General features: G+C 39.5%; 1 protein-coding gene across 1 annotated transcript in view; it reads left to right on the top strand.

Annotated features, from left to right (window-relative positions):
• The first annotated feature begins 16,483 nt into the window (after nucleotides 1–16,483).
• The window catches only part of wdr11 (WD repeat domain 11), a 51,539-nt gene continuing 45,434 nt past the window's right edge, over nucleotides 16,484–22,588 (top strand). The window contains exons 1-5 of the mRNA XM_056395738.1: nucleotides 16,484–16,670; nucleotides 17,746–17,857; nucleotides 19,424–19,577; nucleotides 19,831–20,004; nucleotides 20,129–20,330. Of these exons, the coding sequence (XP_056251713.1) occupies nucleotides 16,585–16,670; nucleotides 17,746–17,857; nucleotides 19,424–19,577; nucleotides 19,831–20,004; nucleotides 20,129–20,330 (728 nt within the window). The 5' untranslated portion in view covers nucleotides 16,484–16,584. The remainder of the gene's footprint in view (nucleotides 16,671–17,745; nucleotides 17,858–19,423; nucleotides 19,578–19,830; nucleotides 20,005–20,128; nucleotides 20,331–22,588) is intronic.

Raw genomic sequence — 22,588 nt, 5'->3', positions numbered from 1 at the left:
AGTTTTTCCAGCTTTGTCAGTTTTGCATACAAATGCACAACTCATACGAAATTGTTATTGTTACTGATTAATTGAGCATTAATTGTGGGGGATGGCATGTCCACTTGTTGCTTTCGTTACCACTGTATATCAGTGGTAATTAGATGCAGTTCCACTCCACAAGACTCCCTGTTGTTGCTGTGCCACAATGGGATTCCTTACAATAGTGTTCGAGGAAAAGACCATTTCCACTGCGCTTAACCTTTAAGACTGTTACAGAGGATGAGAGTATGAGACATCAAACCTGCTCTGAATAAAACTCTCTTAATTTGCCTGCCTCAGTCCATTTCCTAATGAAGAAGGCTTTGTTAGCTTTAGCAGCCGGCTTAGCAAAAAGAAGGATGCTCACAGGAAGAGATAGGTTTGTTTATCCAGTCATTTTCATTTAGGCCTGCTTGCCTCTCATCCATCTGAAGGGCTTTGTGAGGAGTAAGTGAAAGATGATGCCTTCAGGCTGGTCGATGGGCGGCTGGCTGCTGATCGCACCTATGTTCATTACCATATAATACAGAAGACGTATTGGCTCCACGCTCGGGCCCAGGGTTTTTACAGCTTATGAGGCTTCATTAACTATGCATGAATCATAACAGTGATTTACAGATGATTTCCTGTTTATGAATCTTTAATGCATCTTACTGTGTCATCTGGCATGTGATACGCTTCAACACAAAAACGTGTTGCTTTTTTCAGCACCTGGTACCCTCACTGTCTTCACTGTAACATCTCACATAAATTGTTGTGTCCTTAAAAGTGCCAGTATAAAAATGCACAATAACATTCGTCAGTGTAAGGCTTGCCTTGAGTTGTTTGAAATCATGTATAATTACTGCATCTGCATTTATTTTGAAATTAAAGCGGCCACTAAAGCGGCTCCAACACCCCAGTGTCATCAACACTAATTGAAGCCAATTACATTCCAGGCTGTATGGGCACGTGCACATAAACACATCTACGATGCATCCAAGCGCCAGTAAACAGGGTTTTCTATGACAAACATGGCTAATACAGTCCTACAACAATCAAGATGCAGCTGCAAAGACATTGTAACGGGCATTAACGTTCAGCGCAACAGCAGCAAACCATGAAAAGAATCAATCTATCCAATAAAAGCACTTTTAGGGAGTGTTATACTGATGCTTGTTTTTCAAATACACTTTCATGACACGCTTAAAAAATGTCAAGGTGAATAAAACAGCGTTAGAAAATTTGTAAAACTTAACTTTCCACGCTGCAGTTTTAAGTCCCTGATCTAGATGCCAGTGCAGAAGCTGTCCAGGTTCACAGCTAAACTCAGCACAGCAATATTTCTTGTGGGTTCACATTCATCAGTGTGTATTGCTAATCCTCTTTTTCCACTGCCAGTCGGATTACCTGGCTGCTGATATGTTGAATAAACCTCTGTGTGTTTTCCCTCTCCTTCTCGCCTCACGCTCTCTCATCTTGTGAGTGTGTCCAGGCAGAAGATGCAGTCACTAATCATTTAGTTGCAGCTGGTAGCGCAGCAAAATCGCACCATATCCAGGGATTCCATCTTATACCCGCCATGAATATTATCTGAAGACATTCACAGACATGTTGTGCTCCTTCCCTTGTCTGCAGCAGAGGCTTTGTTTGCTTGACTATTGAATGAACTATTCCTGCAAAAACTGATAATGCATAACAATTGAACACATTTAGCAGGGTTGGATAATTTCCTATATCATACAGTGTTGTGCTTTGTTTGCTCTTTAAATTAAGCAGGCATGCATAATTTGGAATAGGATATATACGGTGACTGGATGACACCGGTCTCAGTGTGTTAGTGTACTTTGACATTCTGGCAAGGACATAGCACTTCATCAGTAGCCTCAGTCAGTCACCCTGGGGTGTGCTTCTCCCTGCCTTCCTCTCAGTTTTTGCACTTCTGTCTTACACACACACACACACACAAAATACCCGTGCGTCCACTCACACACACGGGCAAAAACATGTTACATGGGCTCTTTCGTCTCCCTCAACATCTACTATCAGAACCTGAAAATGCAGATATTTGGCATTCAACCCAGCGCGTGCAACACAATTTTTTTTACTGCTAATTTTCTCTGTTCTGCTCTAGTTGGTGGAACGGCTAAATTGCTGCTCATTAGAAGAGATGCAGCCACACGGTGTCCCAGGTCCATCCTGTTCCCCTATGTATGGAAAACAACTCCACTATTAAGAGGAAAAGCACTGAGAGTGGGCCATTAGTGTGTGTGCAGTGGAGACACATAAAAAGCCAAATAGCTCCACACATTCTGTCAGAGAGAGACTGAGAGTTTCAGGGTTACATTATTCTCTCTGTTATCTGGACAATGAAAGCAGCATTTGTTTTCTAGTGAAGGACGCCAGCTGTTTTGCTAACACAACATTCTGGTATTGGCATGGATACTCAAAAATAAGAACTTCAACATCCATAAGTAATGACAGAAAAATGTGACTTTGTTTTAAGCAAAGTCAACAAGAAATGTTATTAAATTTGAGGCACTTCTCCCATTGGATGCTTGAGGCAGCGTGTTTTTCATTATTACACTGAAATATCCGATGACTATAAATTAGTGGTATAGGCACAGATGACAAAAGAAGAGTTTTAGTCCGACACTGGCTATTAAATAATATTAAGAGTCTACAGCCACGATACTGTGAGGCTGTGCTTTGAGGTAAGATCTACCGTCAGCGTGCTAACATGCTCACAACAGTAACTCGTCAGGAAAGCTCAATTTAAGTCTGCAGGGTTGGGAGATGATTTAATGGGAAAGGAAAACACAAAGAAACAAAGTTCTGATACACAAATCTGTTTTCAGCTTCTTGACTTTTTCTCTAAAAGCTTTGATTTTTGGTGAGATATTGGATCATTTGAACATTTACTGAGATGAAAAAGTGAGAAGCTTAGGGGGGAAAATCACTATTTGGAGGAGCTGTTATCAACTCATAGACATCTGAAATCACCCTGACCACACACTTCTTTTTGTAAAACCCCAGAGGCCAAAAACGACTGGTTGAAGCTTTTACAATGTGTTGTATTTTAAAAACTTGTTATGTTATCCAATGTGTGAATCCTTCATCTTAAAAAATAACTAAATCTGTGAAACTGACAAAGTACAATATTTCCCCCTGGGATGTAGTGGAGTGGAAGTATAAAGAAGCATAAAACAGTAAAGTACAATACTTGAGTAAATGTACTTAATTACTAATGTAGTGCGCTGACTGACTGACAGACTGACATTGCCATCCCTATAGAGCCATGCTGCTAGCATAGCTAAAGATACAAATTTTGTTTTTTTCACCACATAATCAGTTAATAATGTGTAGTCTTTTTTTTTTTGAACCAGCTACAGTTATGGGAGATCCGTGTGTCTGCCGCTGCGCAGCTAAAAGGTCAGCCCTGCTTCTCCTATAGATGCCAGTTAAACATCTGACTCAGCTGTGGAACCACAGTGCTGTGAAACGTTCCTCCTGCTGCAACCTGGCTCTTAATAAGTTCCTAAGTTCACTTTAATAAGCAGTCTCCCTAGATGAAAAACAAACACATACTTGCTGACGTGTACGGCGCAGGCAGCACAGGGGAAAAGTGTTTTCTTCAGCTTAAAAGGTTATCCTCAGCCCTGGTGAGCATGCACATTTAAACAGCACCGCTTCATGTTTGTCTGTCTAAATGTTGAATTTATTCATCTCACCGTGACAGCTATTTAAAATTGCAAACTTCCTTGAATGACGGCGGTTTCTGCAAGAAATTATTTATATGAAAATGCCATTTGCCATATTCTAGGGCACTGAAATGTTACTAGCAGCAGCACAGCACTCTGAAAAGTAAGGCTTGTTTGTGTTAATTTCTACCGACAGTTTCAGCCCACACCGTGTCTTCATGTGTTTTCACATTGTCACCATCTATTGGAATGTCGTGCACCCATGATCTTTCCTACATCACCCGTATAAAAAGTAGAAATTCAGTATGTAAGGAACAAACAATCTGATCAAATCCGCAATTAACTGTTGTTATAAGTTCTGATTTATTGGAAGTTTACAACTTTTTGGTTTGAAGGACTCATTGCTTATTCCCGTAATATTTTCTCCATGGCTGACCCTCTGACAGACCAGACACTGGTGACCTCTTGAGATGCACACAAGACCAAATTTGAATGTGTTTCAGCACCAATTTACTGTAAACTGTACAGAGAACACCAACAGCTATGGCAGCTGAGTTTTGTCATGTTTTATTTAACACTCTCCTGAAAGGAAACGACCTTGAAACAAAAAGGCGCTTTAGTTGAGGGAAGAGAGGGAAGAGAGAGTGAAAGCTCGGAAAAGGAGGAGTCAGCAGAAAATAGCCTCTTTTTGAACATGTTCAAGCTGGAGGAACTCAAACTGTAATCCTTTGTTGTTCGATGGCCTTCTGCAGGGCAGAAAATGTGGGTTAAAATCATAGTTCATTCCTTTTCTTGAAGATTGTTGGTTTTGGCCAGAAGGTGATTTATTTCAAATTTTGTTTCGACCTCTTTCACGCAAGAGTTTTGGCATTTTCCAGGGTTTAATATATAAATCTGAGGCTATTGAGCTGTTTTGACAAAGATTTATAAAATACTGTACTATCCATAGATTTATTGCACTTGGCCAATTTTCCCTAAAAACCTCATCAACTAAACAATGAAAGGCAGCTTACAATAAATACATACCCCACATTTATAGGTCTGCATTAATTTCCTCGTTTTTTATCTCCCACCTGATTCCAAAGTCATCAAGCCCTCTGAGTCTGACAGCTGATGAATTGCTGCTAGGCACAAATAGTTTCCTGAATGACTGTAATTGACATAAGCTGTAATCAAACTGCAAAGAAAAATAAATCCGTCGTGCAGAGGATAAAAGACAATCTCATTTCTTTCACACTTGGTGAAAACTCAGCTTCGTTAAATACAAGTAGAAGAGGTGGAGCGCAGCGCTCCGAAATCGCCTGGTGTTTTTTGGGACATAACTCTCAAACTTTGCACGAGCGAGGAGCTGTGTCATTTATTTGATATTAGTATTTGACACAGTGCTGAGGTTTGAAGTTTGAGGCTGAAGTTTAAACCAAGATCTTCTGCACTACAAAGCCCGTCTCCTCAGTGCTCCCTGTCTGTGTGGGTCATGTCTCGGTCCTGTGCCTGTGCCTGTGTCTGTCGGTATGTGATTAAACTTTGCCTTTGTCTTTTCCACTCTGTTGCACTTTATCTCACTAACCTCGTCTCTCCTGCCACCCTGGTGTCTCTCCCCCCCCCCCCCTTCTCGTCACTGCCTCAGGATCACTGCAGTGGAACTGGCTCTCATCTCAGCAGTGAGGATGATTGATTACTAACCCAGTCTTTTCTACTGCTTTTTAAAGGCTAGCATTGGTCAGAGCAGGTCACCAGAGCCAAAAACAAGGGCGTGACAGACTTTGATTTCATCTTAGCGATATAAAAATCCTCTAATCTTGGTCGTTACTCGATCTAGTTTCAGCCCTTGGCTCCCTAAGAGTTGAATGACCTTCCCACTAGAGGAAGATCAAAGTCACTGCTCATCCTCCTTAACAGGCAGTTAAGTCATCTTTTAGTCATGACTGCATCACACTGTCTTACGCCGCTGAAATTTCACCTCTGTACCGACTCTTATGTCTCTTTAAAAAAGATTCCCTCTCTAATCAAGTATCGTTTCTTTTCAGAGTGTCTCCGCCATTGCGACGGTTCACGCTGTCGACACATTTTCATGCAGATCTCTTTACTGATATCACGATAATAGAAAAAACAAGAGCAGCAAACCAGATGACTGATAACAGAGCAGCGTCAGAGGAAGATGACAGATGGTGTAAGATGAACGACTTCAGCAAAACACGTCCTTGAAGCTTCTGTGTGAGGCTGACCTGGAATAAAGAAATCGGCTCTAACATGATACAGATGTCACTGAAAATGAAAATGTTTGTGTTGAATGTTTGCGGGATGGATCCTTTTTTGAGTGTGCGAGTAAAGGAAATGGCAGATTAGAATGTAGAGTTTGATGACTGAATTATTGGTATAACTATGGAGGATGAAGGCACTATGGTGTTATATGGTAACACAATGGCAGGCAGAGGCAGGAGGTCTTAATCTTGGAAGCTCTATTGTAAAGCTTTATCATTGGTTCGGTGATTTACGTGACAGTAAAAGGTTTTCCATCCAAAAAATAATTGCCCACGGCAGCTGCAGCGTGATTAAAGATGCAATAAAATGTCCGATGAGACCGTTGTTTGTTTTCTGGTTTCAGGTCACCATTGTTGATTCATATTGTAACCATGATGATGAATGTATACTAACCTTAATGAAGTGTTTTTCCAACCCAAAGCAACCAAAGACTTATTTTTCTTTAGCAATCTGTAACTGTTTTAGCGGGAAAAGACAAACGATCCTGCTGTTAAGGACGTCATATTCCGAAAAAGCTTCTGTGTATTGTTCAAAGTACTGACAAGGGCAATCACAGAAATAAACGCCAGTCGAGATAAATGTAATTTTAATTCTACAGGTTAGCCAAAAAAAAAAAAAAGTATCCAACACAAGATTTTAATTGCTTTGCAGTCATACATACTTTTTTTTCAGATGAATGTTTAGACAAAGATGGTATTGCAGAGGTTTAATGTTAACAGCATTTTGAGTCACAGAGACAAATCAGTGTGTCATCAGCATGCAGAGTTTGCCGGACTGCTGGAGAACAAAAAGCTCGTCTGGTCAGGCATCAAATGTACAATAGTGCAATAAAAGTCAAGAATATTTCAGCACATCTTCTATTTTCTATCTGTCTCTCTGTCTGACTGTATTACATTCGGTCAGCCCTGCAGCTGTTCTCCCCTGGTTGTGACCTGGCCTCAGCTCTGACAGGGGAGAGCACAAGACAGAGGTGGCATGAACAGCCTGAAGTGAAGACTTACTCCTACTTTATAGACTGTAAACAAACTAACTCGCATACTGTTTTCCTTCTCTGTTCATCTTTTGCCTCAAATATATTTCTGTCTTCTCACACACTCACTCACTCACTCACTCACTCACTGGCAGAGACGCTTGCAGTGGTCAATTAATATTGAGCTGTCACGCGTCCCTGCTTTTGGAACTGGGGTAATTAGCACATAACTTGTCCCTGGTCCAAGATGGAGTGCCTCTAAATCAAAGCCATGCATGCACCACTGAACACATGAGTGCATATTATGTATGTAGTTTACCCGTGCGTGGACACAGATATACACACAATTAAGAGGTGTATACGGGTAAGATTAGTTGTAATTCTTTATGGTCTATAGGCTGAGTGAATTTACACTGGAAGGAGAAGAGAATGGAGTGAAGAGACTTTAGCAGTGTCTTTCGGCGCAGCTAAGTCGTGGTAATGAATGTCTCAGCTTAATGTGGATTTCTGCTGTTTTATTCTCCTTAGCAGGCATCAACCTTGAAGCTTCTTCCTTCCTCTGTCTGCTTCTCCTTTACCCCCCCTCCCTCTCACTTTCACTCAATCCCTTATATTCAGTCTCAATTCAGTTTTGCATCAAATCAGTATCCTTTATTATTCTTTATTGTTACTAATTCTCTTTATTTCTGTGTCTCTCCTTCCCTTCTCTTTGTCTTTCTGGCCATGATTTAAGTGTATCCCTGGCAACAACCTGTCTTTATTGTTCACATTACCAACAGCTGTTCGGTTGCCAGGGAAGAACTTATCCACATTCTCTCAGGTGTATGAGAGAAATTAACTCTAAAACTTGACACCTTATACTGAGTTCAGACCACAGAGCCAAATCACATTGTATATATAAGCAAGTATATCCATCAAGAACATGCCAAAGTCTATAAATGAATGCATCACAGCTGTAATCTCCACTTTGAAAAAAAAATCAAGCATGCAAAGTATGGACCACAGAAAAATATGCTTGAGATAAATGAAATAAATAAATAAAATTTGCACACCTGTGAGATATCTACAGCTTATCAAGTTGTAGGAGATTTTTAACCTTCATCATCAAATGAAGCTGTTGAAATTCTTTCAGAGCTGCCTTTGTGGCCTTTATAGCATCCCCACGTTCCTCTTCCTCGGTGTAACTAATAGGCTGTGAAGGCTCGTCTGCCCTGCTTGTTGAATATACTCTTACTGTTTTACTGAGACGTCACACACACAAGGTTTAATTCATTTTGTTTATAAGCCTCTTGAGAGAGGCTCGTTTTCTTTAACAGCGTTTCGTGTCTGAGCGTCCGTCACCTTGTCATTTATTAGACGTTAATAAACATCAAGAGGGAGGCCACGGCGAGAACAGAAAGTAATAAGTTATGCCGACAGTCACATCAGCATATGTGGTTTGTGTTGATGAGGCTTTAAGTGTGGCCAAGAGACCAGAAGCACCACTTATGGTTCTCATGGGGTCAGGTTTATGTGACATTGTGCTACCACTACATTAAATATTCTTCCCACAGCACCTAGAAAATGAAGCTGACAAATGTTGATTTAAAGTGCAATACATAGTCATTATTTGTCTGTTTTTCTTGACACCTTGGTCAATTTATGTGAATTAATTTTCATCAATCTCAGTGCTGTCTTTGCTGAGTGCTTAGTGGTTTATTGACTCATCCCTTCTGATGTTTAAATGGTTTGAGTCTGTAGATAATATGGTTCGGAGAAGGCTTAATGACCAGTATTATGCTTAGTTTAACTAAGCTCCTTCCCACTCATATCTCCACTATTAAGAAAGAGAACAGCTGTGCATACAGAAAAACTTGAAGGCTTCGCAGATATGTATTACAGATAATCTGCGGGCTTATTCACAAACACACACAGGGATGTAGATACAGACAGGTGAAAATTTAAAGGATGAAATACCTGTAGTAGGCCTCACCACTGGCCATAAGAATGGCTTTACAGTGATGCACATGGAAGAAAGTCTACAAGTCTCTGGGGGGATGAACACCAGTCTTACAGAAGAGATTCCCTCATTGGCTGTTCTGTTTGACATATTGGCCCAATTTTGTTGATCCAGGTTTTAACTTTAATTTTTTTACCTTTTTGGATAGACACACCCAAATGTTGACAGAACAATCACACCTCAAGGTCCATTTAGTATCTGGACTTTTCAATCCTATTATTTGTCTGCACAGTTGTCATGGAAATGCTCTTTTTTTTTCTCCACACTTCACAGATTTCTCCATGTTCACTTAAAAGTAAAAAAAAAAAGTCCTCGAAGTGCTTAGACAAAACTTCTGGGCTGACTCCATTTTGCTGAAGAAGATCATGTGACATTATATAAATGCTTAGGAAGATTTGTTTTCTCTACTTTTTTTTTTTATAGTCAAGAATTAACTAACTCAAATGTCTATTCCAAACATATTAACACAGTAATGTTAAAACCATTTGCATCATCCTACAAAAGCGCTCTCATTTTCACCTCCTACTTTGCACGCAGATGTAGCTCAGACATTGTTACTGATCTGCAAAGATATTGTACCAATAAATGGTCTTCACTTGTGCGCAGTTCATGAACGTGACCCTCCTGTATGGTCATTTGCAGCCATTCGTGAAAAATATCTGTGGATGCACAATACAAGGGCAGAGTACTCACTTTTTTCATGAACCCATGATTGTCAACAATGAAGCTCATTATATGTGTATACCGTCAGCCAAAGCCATGCTGGAGCCTGTTTCTCTGAAGCGAAGGAGAAATGGATGTTGAATTATATGGCAATTCCCTGAGGTTACAAGTTCCTTCCCCTTCTATAGGCGCAAGGTCATATAACCTTCATGTCATGATTTCATTTATGTCCTTGATGTCACTCCTGATTCTACTGTATTTATGATAAATAAAATTTGCCTATTATATATCATTTTCCAAGTGTGAAGAAATTATGCAGCCTGAGCTTAAAATGACTCATTTTGCTGTTACAAGCCAGCAATTTAGAATCAATTTCATACCAGTAGAAATAATAGAAACAGTGCTGGCAGTTACGCAGACGACAATGCCTTTACTATACGACTCATTCATTCTGTCATTAATATTCATATGGCAGATGTTCAATTGCCTGGATGATAGAAGTAAATCAAGGATATCTTGTGGGGATCTCTCTTCTCAAAGTGTGACATCATAACTCACTCTGACATCCGGCACTGTAACCATCAAGCGAGACAGTTTAAAATATGGAAGAGTGCTGTTAACAGATTCTGGAGGCGTGATTCAAAGGGCTGGTCCATTCATGTGGATCTGACATGCTTCATGAGCAACAGAAGGTCTAATCCAGTGATGGGAACCTTTGTTAGAAAAACATTTTGGCTTTGTTCAGCCAGCTAAAATTTTTCAAGTGAACCAAGACATGACAATGCATTAACTTGAACCTCCCATATGAACTGCAATGGTTTTCGAAATCAATGAGAATTTTATGGCCATGTTGCCTCTGTTTCATCTGTGCTCGCAGAGGGTATTCTGCTGATGTGAAGATCAAGAGGATGGCATGCAGGCGGGATGGAAGAAATGAAAGCGCACAGACTCTGGAGGGGTGGGGGAATGGGGGTGGGGGGCTGCGGCGTGTCAATTAATTGCCTGTTTTGTGGGAAACATAAGATCACACAGGACAGGACTTGATTGTGTGGTGTGTGTGGGTTACAAGTTTGGAGGACAGATGATAATAATAAGAGGAGCCCCGCAAACACACCTCTTGGATTTTCTGGCTGTTACAGTAGATCAGCTGCAGTTGTATGTTTCTTTTGAAGTGTTTCAGCTCATTATAATTTTGATCTTTTTTTTCTACAAGCGCAAAATAAACACATGCAATAATTATATTACTGCAATTACCAGGCAACAAATGTGTACCTGTGCAGCAGTGAAAGAAAATATATCTCAGAAATTATGACAGTAATGTTTGATTTTATCTATTGATGAACCTGCCGACTGGGGCCTTTCTGTGTGGAGTTTGCATGTTCTCTTCGTGGCCGTGTGGGTTTCCTCTGGGTGCTCCGGCTTCCTCCCATTAAGGTTAATCGACGACACTGAACTGTTGCTTGTTTGTCTCTATGTGTTTGGGCTGGCGACCTGTCCAGGGTGCGCCATGCCCTCGGCCAATGTCATCTGGGATTGGCTCCAGCCACCCTGCGACCCTAAAAAGGACAAGCGGTATGGCTAATGAATGAATCTGATGGATTTTGAAATGGTCACAAACAGCCACGGATGAAATTTCTTAAAGTGTAGCTAAGTGTTTTTAAGGGAGAATGATGGGTAATTGTGCTCAAAAGTGCTCAAACTTATTGTAGCAGTAGCAAAATTGCTGAACATACATACATGCTGCCATGATGTGTGATGTACTGCTGTTTGTGATTTTGTATGATATGTATTCTGTTTTGTTCGTCGACTCAGTGCTGTTCCATCATTGTGTGTATATTTTGATCTTGGTCTTAGCCACCTCAAGCTATTGGTCATTCCTGACCGAGTATGCCTGCAGCAGTAAAACACCTGAGTGTATTGAATTGTTGCCTGGTATGCTTTGTTAGCTGTGAATGAACATTACAAAAGCAACCTTTAAAGACATAGGCCTTATATTTCTTTACCAGAAATAAAAGCATTAATCCCTAATACTGGCAATCTGTAGTTTTTATAATCCTCTTGAGCAAATGTAGGTGCTATCATTTCCTGTAAAGCACATCATAGAGCCACGAGGTGAGAGTCAGCAGAGACTGTGTGAATAAATATACCATGCCCACCGTGCATCAATAAAACATTTCAGCATGCTCATAAATATATCTAAAATAAGAGTGGATATTGAGCCTGGAAGTGGGAATCATGGGGATATTTCACACGGCTGACAACCAGCGGTTAAGCGCACTCAGAGCACTCAGGCTCTAATTGGGTTTTTACGTGACCCAAAGTGTGATTATCCCTGCTCTCCCTTTTCATTACAGAACCTTCATTACACCCACACCCCTTGGCCAGAACAGCCACAGAAACCTAATGGCTGTAAGAAGAAAAACAAGGGAGAGAATTGATGGACTGTTTTACCACCTTTCACCTGCCAAACGATGCCTGTCCAGATATTTTTCTCAGGAGTTGGTAGAGACCAAACCACAGCTAAAAAAAATATGAATATATAATATAATAAGACTACTGGACATTTGTGTGGCCAGAAGAGACACCGAAATAACCGACAACTTGTTGTTTTCAGATTAAACAAGATAAATGCTGTTAATAAGTGAGCTTTAGAGGTGTAGGTATAGGTGCATATTGATCTTCTCACTTCACTCATGGCAGGAAAGTGAACAAGTGTATTTCCTAAAATGTTGAAACGTTCCCGAACGATACTCTTTCACCAACTCTAACCAAGTTGTTTTTATACCTAAACCTGACAAAAACTTAACGATAACGAGTAGGAGAAAACTATTATTTTTGCAATTGTGAATTGTAACAGTTTTGGAAGACATAATAAGAAAAGACCAGAAAACACTTCCACAGGAGAGCAATTACAAATGATGTATTTTGTCATTTCTTTGGCTTGTTAGGCCAGAAACCGGATTCTGATGGGACGCTCCTGTCATTGTGTCTGAATATATTGGTCTTAACAACTTGATAATGGTATAACAATTACAGTGTGTGTTTTTATGGGTTTGTTTTGCAGTCTTTCTACCCCATACAGGTCAAAAAATAAGCAAAAGTAGCATCAGTTTTAATGTAAAGTGAATATAAGTTCAGTATTTTGACATCAAGTTGTGATAAACAGCACATCAGCACTGTCAGTTAAACGACTATAAACAAATGGAAATCAGGTGTCTCAGAGTCTGAATGGGGTAATGTAAGTTAAAACACGACTGCAATCCTGTATCTATAGTGAACAAGCGGCAAGTGGTTGCACTGACGACAGCAGGTGGATGTGCCTCAAGAAATATCCCAATAACACAGCTGTCATCTGTAAGGCTCTATAGAAGACGATAGTTTGACAGTAGATATTGTGGAAAGACATGGGCTAACTTTTCACCCTGGACAGAACCAAATTAGGGTTGTCAAGGTTACTTTGTACATGTTTTCAGACCATTAGCTGACCAGGACAACCCAGACCCATTCCTGAAGAGACACTTTGACATTTTAGAAATATGCTTGGTAACGGTCTCATGCATTCAGATGAGAAGATCATTGATCGTTCATTTCTGTGAATCCAGTTGCTGCTGTTCATTCTCAGTCCCTCAGTTCCTTTTTAAGCCACATTCATGTAACATCAAGTAGGGAAAACTAACTTCAATGCTAAATGAGATAGGTTTCCTCCTGTAGTTTCCAAACAACGTCACAACATCCTCCAGCCTAATTGTAATGAGATATCTTATCATACAAACATGTTTGTGAGAAGTCTATATATCTATATGTCTATATATATATATAGATATATAATTATTGCAGACCTGGTTTCTTTAGGAACACTGCTGAGCTGATGATATAGAATTATTTAACTATTTATCACCCGTTCCTGAGGTGCACGCTTTTAAATTACAGTCAGACATATAGCTGCTCTCCGTATCAAGATTTTCAAGGTTGTGGATATCATTTTGACAGGTTATGAGTGAAATATATTGTCAATTGTCATGATATTCTCGGAGCAAATTCAGCTGCAGCATACTGATATAATAATATATATATATAATATATATATATACTGTATATTTATTTATTTATATATATATAGACTCCTCACAAACTTGTATATTCTATGTATACAGCTGATTCTTATCACCATCAAAGTAGATTTTCCCTTTTTACCATACTACCTCTTACTGAGTCAAAATGCAAATCATGGCCACAGTAGCGTATGGGATGAAAGCCTCTCTCATGAACTGTGAAGAAAAGATGAACTGCTTCTCCAGGTCACTGCAGAAAGAGACTTTTAAATGACACACTGTATCACTTAAATTGTGGTAACACATTCAGTATGCTGCGGCTGAATTTGCTCTGAAAATATCACGACAATTGACAATATATTTCACTCATAACCTGTCAAAATGATATCCACAACCTTGAAAATCTTGATATGGAGAGCAGCTTTAAGTCTGACTGTAATTTAAAAGTGTGCACCTCAGGAACGGGTGAGAAATAGTTAAATAATTCTATATCATCAGCTCAGCAGTGTTCCTAAAGGAAGCAGGTCTGCAATAATTATGATGAATGTGATGGATTCTGAATGTGTACATTGAGCGTGCAGAAAACCGTGAACTCTAGATGATTTTGACAGGCAGTCAAACATCGAGGATGTAAAGTGAAATGCAATCTTGAGTCAACTGATTGACAATTAACATGCAAATCAGAAAAGAGAGGAAAAGGAGCTGCATGGGTTTGTTAACAAAAATCCAATAACCATGCAACAAAGAAGGCTGTGAAACATGTCCATTTGGTCTGCCTGTCACAAAGGAAATATAAGATTGGAATTTCGTTTCCCTCCACCTCGATCTGTTTATTAGACTTAATTCATACAATATTTAATAATATTATTAATAATATTTTGAAAGGTTAGATATATGTTGGAATTATAATTTAAATGTATTGTTGTGATACATTGAAAATGCGCAGGGCAAATGTTTTATGACAACTCCCTGTTGAAAATAGCCTAACATAACAATGTGGTTCTCTTATTTTAAGAAAAACATCTTTAACAATGCTGCATTTGCAACCAATGAACCATGAGTGAGGATACTCTATACATTTTCTGATTATGAAAATATTTTACTATATTTTGTGTCCATGTCTCTACTACAGTGTCTCTACAAATGACAGACATGTGCCTCATTGTTAGGACTGTGGAAACCTGTCTTGTTCAATAGGCCTTTGTTAAAGATATATATATCTTTAGTTTTCTTGAGAATCAGATCAGATCAGTCATCTGCCAGTTGATGGTAAATCTTTCTTGAGGTCACTAAAGTATGAAAGAAAAACATCTGTCCATTTCCCACTTTGTTGTTAATCTTGTTTGACCTTGTATATTTTCTTCTGTCACTCCTTCTATTCTCGAACTGATGACGTTATGTTTTGGAAAAAAAAAGAAGAATATAGCTCCACAGAGAGAGTATGGATATATGTGATACAGGCTTTATAGATGGTTAAAGAAGTTAATTGTGGTTGTCCCTGATGTCCCTGATGTTAAACAAAATCTAAATCAGAGGATCCAGAGTTGGGCAGCAGAACATGCCAGGGACTACAGATATTATGTGTATGTGTCAAAGTTGTTAATACACTGAGAGCAGACTGTGTTGGTTGTCAGTCAAACCTGTGAGTTTGAGGTTTATCCCCCATATAAGACTCATGCAGGACACAGTTCTTTCCCTGGAGTAATGGCTGTGTGTTCCGCACGATCAACCAGTGCGCCAGCTTGTGCAGGGACTGCAGGGAGGAAAGTGCTGCCAAATAAAAAGCGGAAAGATTTTGAGAGTCTGAACTGCCAACGGATATATGAAGTAGTTTATATTTAAGTTGCACAGCTGTGTTGGCCAAAAGCCATCCACAGCACTCCCTTGTGTGATGTTTCAAAGCCTGTCAGATGAGAAAATGACAACACCATATTCCTGTGGGACACTGTTCCTTGCAGCACACCCACTCTGAGCTGCATGGGGTCTCACAAGAAACTCAGATTCTTCGGCATCCCAGGGTACATAAGATCATCAATATCTCAAGGCAATCACACAGGGAAATTAGGATGAAAACTAAGCTGCTGGGACAAGTGTTTATCACTCGATATTATTGAAGATTTAATACAATCTTATACTATTTTGTATAGCAGAAATGGCTGATAGAAAAAAAGAGAGTAAAAAAGAGAGTTTCTAATAATATTTTGTATTTGATTGGTGACATTCGGTTAAAACTGAAATGCAACTTCTGAGTTGACACCCCAGTTGAAATATCACTGCCAGCTTGTCGACATGTTTATAATTGCAATTTTTTTTAGCTCATTAATAAAATTTTGTGGGTCAGTAAAATAACTAGGGCTCTAAAATTATAAGACAAAAACTGATGTATTTCAACTCTTACAGACTCTTCACTCTTATTTTGTGCATCTCCAATGTAATTGGAAACATTTTTTATTGCACTTTAGGCATTTTATATCAAATAGACAAGCAATACAAAATATTCTAATATAATTTAATGTTTCACTTTTGTACTTCTTTAAAATGTTATAGTTCTATATGATGAAAAATAAATAGTGAATTAATTGTTTAGTATATTTTGTGATTTTCTATAGTGCAGTGTCAAATTCACATCTACTTAGCTGGGAAATCATTTATTTTGATTCAGAGGTCCATTTATAGTCGTAAATGTTTTTGCGCGTCTTGTCAGTAAAAATATTCGACATTTTAAGAGAACATATTCATTTAAAAAAGAAATTGCATCGAGAAATGTGAAGCCTTGGAACCTTGTTACGCTTTTTTTGTTCCTGCACGGCGCTCCGTTTAGAAACACCGTTTTACTTCCTGTCAGAATTCACAACAGAGCCGAACCAGAGAAGCTAATTCATTTTAGCAGCTTTTGGTGAACAAATGTTTATGTAGCATAAATACTAACGACCAAAAATGATTCCTTACACCGTCAACATCAAACTCGCAGCTCGGACGTTGACTGGCACTCTCAATTTGCAGAATAAAACCGCGGTAGATTGGTGAGTACAGACCCTTTGCCGCTAGCATAATATTGTAGCCTGGTTGTAGCTCGTTAAGTCAGTCAGATGTGCGACTGACAGATGATGTGTACGAACTGCCAATTACATTGTATGAATTTCATTACACTGTTTCCTTTCGTTGCTGCTTAGAAAGATGCCAATGTTAATTGATGCCAGTAATGTAGATTTTCTCTCATCAAAACAAGAGAAACATGCAGGGTATCTTGTGTCATGTGATGTGATGTGACATTTTGCTGGGCCTGATGAAAATTGTAAGCCTTATCTTCCCACTGTAATCCGACAGAGAGTGTGACTGAACTCGCTTAAAAGTACCAGAAGTATTATTATTTTAGACAAAGGTTGCATAACCACAGTTTTATTCCACACATGAAGCGGAAATGAGTCATATGTTAAACATTGCAATATTCACAGCTGAGACCTCTCACTCTCCATTAACCAAATTTGACAATAAAAAAAAAGTGTGAATGATGAGGTATGAGGAATATAATGTGGGTAATACGGTGTAGTCATCACCCGCAGCTACTCTTAATTTCTTTATTATTGCCCTATTGTGGTTTACAGTCACACACTTGTTGGATTAGCAATTATATCAGTTTGTTGCACCAGGACTCATTAATTGAAAGTCCCTGTGTACAAAAATAAGCTTAAGCTAATAGTGGACTTTCAGAATTTGATTGGAGTTGATATTTTTGTGGAATCAGGATGCGGTCCAGCCACATTTGAATGCAGACGTTGCATGCACACTGAAAGATGAAGATTAACATAGACATGAAGTGGAGAGCAGGAAACTGTAATTCAGACACAGCTTTTAAATAATACTATACTCATAGGAGAGGGTGTACAAATCAGTGTCAGGCCAAATGAGTACATCAGTTGATGTTGTCTTATGTGGTTTTGTGCATGATTTGGCTCGATATCCCACTCACAAACCATCTCTTTTATTCTGCAGCGGAAAGTACTTTCAGCTACTTCCCACTCGCCTAATCATTCAGTTTTTTTTTTTATCTGTAAAAGTCCTCTTCCTCTCCTTCCCTATGACTCTCGTACACTGTAGGGGTTGGCAGGGGCTGATAGCTCAGGGATGCCACTCCAGTATTCTCATCATTGATCCAAAGACAGCCCAGACCATCCAGGTTCTGGAAAGGCACAAAGCCAACGTTGTCAAGGTGAGTTTCCTAACTTAACTTTTTTCCATCTGTGTGATTGTTTAGCTTTATAGTGGGCTCCAAGTAACAATTATTTTCATTGTTGGTCACTCAGTTGGTTATTTTCTCAATTAAGTTATCAATTGTTTAGTCCAGAGCCCAAAGTGACATGTAACCATCAAAAGCCCAAAGTAATTTCACTAACTATCAAAGAAACATTGAAATAAAAGCAGAAGATAATATTAATAAGATTAATTTTCTTTCAATTCACTAATCAACTAATTGTCTAATAGTTGTAGCTCTGCTCCATTGGCTGCAAAATATAATTTGAAAACTGTCAGTAATGTAAGTGGTTGGAGAAAAAAAACTATCTAAAAACAACAGAAAAAAAAAGAATTGAAAACTTAGTGTAGAATATTGTAGTGTAGTGGAGGTAAAAAAAAAAAAGAAATATGTGACAGGTTGACCTGATTGATGTGAAAAGAATACTTTGGGTGAAGAAAGTCTGTTTTCGGACAGTGTTTATTGAATATTTGAGCAAAAACTGGTTTGTAAGCTTAAGCTTTAAATATCTTTATTGCTCTTATGCCCTTTGTCCTTAACATTAAGTCAATTTCTTGATCCTTTTAGGCTTTCCCGGTGTAATACAAATTCACAGCTGTTAATGGAACAATTCTTTATAACCCAGTATTAATGTCAGCATTGTTTGACGTTGAACTAAGTTGTTTTTGTCCCTCTGTCTAGTCGACAAATTCAGCTCTGCTTCACTGTCTAAGCCCACACCAGCAACACTGATAAAGGTTGCTTCTACAGTGACAGAGAATCCCATTGTTTGTGTATATGGGTACATATGCTTGTGTGTTTTGTAGAAGGGTAAATAATGGGCAATAAATTCTACAGTGATTATCAGTGCCTGGGCTCAATCCGACACTCTCATTCCTCACTCCAAAGCACACTTTAATCTTGTAAAGCACTGCAGTCACAGCAGCGGGCTATTCCTCACCACCCAGGCTGACACTGGAAAGCTTGCTGGAAAAAAGTAGTAGCCCCAGTAAAGGGCAAGGCTGTTTAGGAACAAATATATAGACATAATCAATTATTTAAACATCAGCTTGTTCATACATACAGTTGTTGTCTTTTTTAGTATAGAGCTTGCACTGGCTTCATATCAATGTTATGTGTTTCCTATAGGGTCTGCAACTGATTTTTTTCTTGTTTTCTATATCTTTCTCCCCTAAACCCACATTTCCATGGACTGTAGTTATTAGTTAGAATGTGTAAAAGCACAAATACAGAAAAAAAAATCCTGGTTAGGATAAGTCTACAGTAAACAAGAAGATTGTGGCATCTGCTGTTTAATTACTGAAATTTATCATCTTCTATTTGAAAAATATGATGCTACTGTCAGCTTCTGTTGTTTACTTTGTTTAGTGAAGTCAAGTCAGTGTTATTTGTGTGGTGCTTTTCATGCACTACAGCAGTTGAAGGTGCTTAACATTAGCATAAAAACAACTTGTGGACATTGACACTGTGGAAATGTTTCCGCAGCCTGCACCAGATGCTTAGCATTTGTTGTGTGTTTGTTAGGTGAAATGGTCCAGAGAAAACTACTACCACAACTTGAGCTCACCATACTGTCTGCGTCTGGCCTCGGGAGATGCCTCAGGGAAGATAATAGTGTGGGATGTAGTCAGTGGCACTGCTCATTGTGAGATCCAGGAGCACTCCAAACCAATCCAAGGTAAGGGATCTTCCACAAACCCCCATTGTGCAGGCTTGAATTGATTTTTTTTCTCCCTCAGCTCGCTACAGAAATAGAAAATTACTCTGCCAGAGCTGCCAAGGAGAAACTTTCAGCTGTTGCTCTGTTATTGGCTATTTGTTTTCATTAAGATGCTCTTACCGTCACTCTGTCTTTCCTCCTGTCACACACCACATCCCTATCCAATTCATTCCCACCTTCTCCTCTCGGTCTTCCTCTCTTGCCCTGTCAGACTTGGAATGGTTGTGGAATCAGGATGCGTCTCGTGATTTGCTGTTAGCCGTCCACCCTCCCAACTACATTGTCCTGTGGAATGGAGACACAGGCACCAAGCTGTGGAAGAAGAGCTACGCTGAGAACATCCTCTCCTTTTCTTTCGACCCCTTTGACCCGTCCAACATGGCACGTAAGTGAACAATATACTGTCTAAAGGAAAATGATTTTTTAAATTGCTAATAGAATACTGACAATCTGTCCAGCTGTGGTCTTAATAAGCACCTTTATAATGTTTCCCTGCTCTTCCTCGGCAGTGCTGACCAGCGAAGGAATAGTCTTTATCACAGACTTTTCCCACTCCAAACCGCCAGGCAGCGCTGGCAAAAAGGTCTACATTGCCAGCCCACACGCAAGCCCGGCCCACACCAAACCTGCTCCCGCTGCTGCCCCGGCCCCGACCGGAGCCAAGAAAGCCCTCAACAAGGTCAAAGTGCTCATCACCAATGAAAAACCCACGTAAGTGCCACTAAATTACACTGAACTTCCATAACTGTATTTCAGAATACAGGGGAAAACTCAAATGTTCTTTACACATACATACCATGCTGATGGTCTAAAAAGTTGTATGGCTTTAATTTCCAAGCATGTTATTAATGAATCAAATGCATTAATTTCTTAAAACATAATTTTAGGTGGCCAGCAATTCATTGGGAGTGGGCCACCTGTGCAATTTCCTGCTCATTTTGAACATTTTTTTTAATATGTCTTTGATCATATCAGTTTTAGAAATCTCACACAGCCTGATCAGCATTTTAAGTGAGGTTCATTTGCAACCTCACTCCGGCAACTGGGATTGAAGGGCATTGCTCAGGGTCATCTCAATGGAATTTTATTGAAACTGAGTTCAAAGCGACAATTTTATCAGACTGTTTTTTTATGCTCGGGGCATCTTTAGCTACAAAGTGTGTATATGTGCCCTTGACCTGTGGTGAATCTGCCCCTGTCAGCATGCATTAATTATGTTATGTCCTTTGCTGTTGGACAACATATTCAGGCACTGAATATGTCTTGCGTTATTAATCAGAGTTTCCATCCATTAGATATGAGTGTAAAATACGAGATAAAAGATGTGGTCTTGAGAGCACATTAACATAACAACATGCCACGTTTGAATGAAATCAACTTGTGCTGCTCTACCCCTTTTGTTGGCTGGACAGTGGGGGCAGTCCTATAATCGCAAGTGTCTGTGAGTGACTGACTGACGGCCTGAGCGATAGAGTTGAATTATCATAATTCTACCATTGCTCAGCCGAATGCCACATAACTGAAAAATTTTCCCATTTAGCCCAAAATCAGCTGGTACTCCTTATGTACGGTGCCGGTAACAATTTGGTTGCTTGAGCCAGTTGAAGGCGCAGTACACATGCATCTGCGGGCTCATGATAAGGGGTGTACCGCCTCTGCCTCATTTTGAGCCAGAACAAAACTCTGAACATGTAAAAGAAAAACAGCTTTGTTGGGAAATCGGCTGTATTAAAGAACTGTGTATGTGAGCACAGAGAGGAGGAGAGAAGCAAACAGATAAAGATCTGAAACTACGCCCTCACTGACCACATGTGGTCTACTCATATACTAGGTTTTGACCTAGTCTTGTTCAGCAAGTGAACTGACCTGTTGAAAGTGAATTGTGACAGCTTTCCTGTTTGGGAGGAATGACATGACATGTGGTAAAACTATATACTGTATAATACCTGAGAGATTTTCCAGAAACTATGTTTCTGCAACAGGATGGAATAAGAGGCTTTGCTATGTGAGATTATAATGGAGTTTGGACCTGGTTTTCATTCTGTGATTGTATGTTTGTTCAACTCAGTGAAGAGTTTGGTGTGTGACTGAGTGAGAGATAGAGTTGAGTGAATGCTGAAGTTACACAATTGGTCAGCTGAGTGTCTGACTTTTCCCATTGGCTGTTGCTCTTTCAAAATGGTTTGACGTGACCAGTTTATATTATGTCATTTGGGGTGTTTATAGCGGATCCACAATTTTCACAGTCATATTTCCTCAAATAGTGACCAGGGCCTCCTTTAACCTCAACCGCCAATGGTAACAGGCCTTTCGGTTTTTGGCTTTTTTGTTGCTATAACAACAGGAGAGCTGCTAGTTCTTTCAGCAGAGCTGTTAGCATCCATCGCCACTGTCACCAGAATGCATGCTTTTAAAAGCGCTGATATTTTACCCTAACTTTCAGAAGTTCTGTCCATCTGTGGTTTTAGAGGGATTTATAACACTAGGTGTTTCATTGAACAGAAACCCTTTATTTTTTAACAGGGCTTTTATTGCTTTGCTGATGTGCTGCAGTAATCATGTTGTTTCTCGTTTCCGTTTGCTGCCGTATCTGATTTTTTGATCAGCCCACCGATGTGGCGGACCATCGAGATTTCTCATGGTGCGCTCGATGACCAGCCTGACTATGGAACAGTCTATAATGCAACCAACAATTAAAATCAGAAATGGACATCCGTACATGGTGTCTAGTCTCGTTTCTATCAAGATTTGAAACAGATCGATTACCCTAAGTTCTATTATAAACTTTATAGGAGTTAAAACTGTCGTCAGTTACAGTTAAACCTGGTGATAAATGAAAGCAAGTGTAAGGAAATGAAGCGCCTACATTTCTCAGAGGAACTGGGAAGATTTATCGCCTGGAAGATTTACTACATTATTTTGTCATATTGAAACACAGATGAAGTAGTGGCTAACCTCATTTTTGTAAC

This window comes from Seriola aureovittata, chromosome 14 (genome assembly GCF_021018895.1).
Source record: "Seriola aureovittata isolate HTS-2021-v1 ecotype China chromosome 14, ASM2101889v1, whole genome shotgun sequence".
NCBI lineage: Eukaryota > Metazoa > Chordata > Actinopteri > Carangiformes > Carangidae > Seriola > Seriola aureovittata.
Note: the sequence above shows the minus strand (reverse complement) of the source record. Positions and strands in the feature narration are given on the sequence as shown.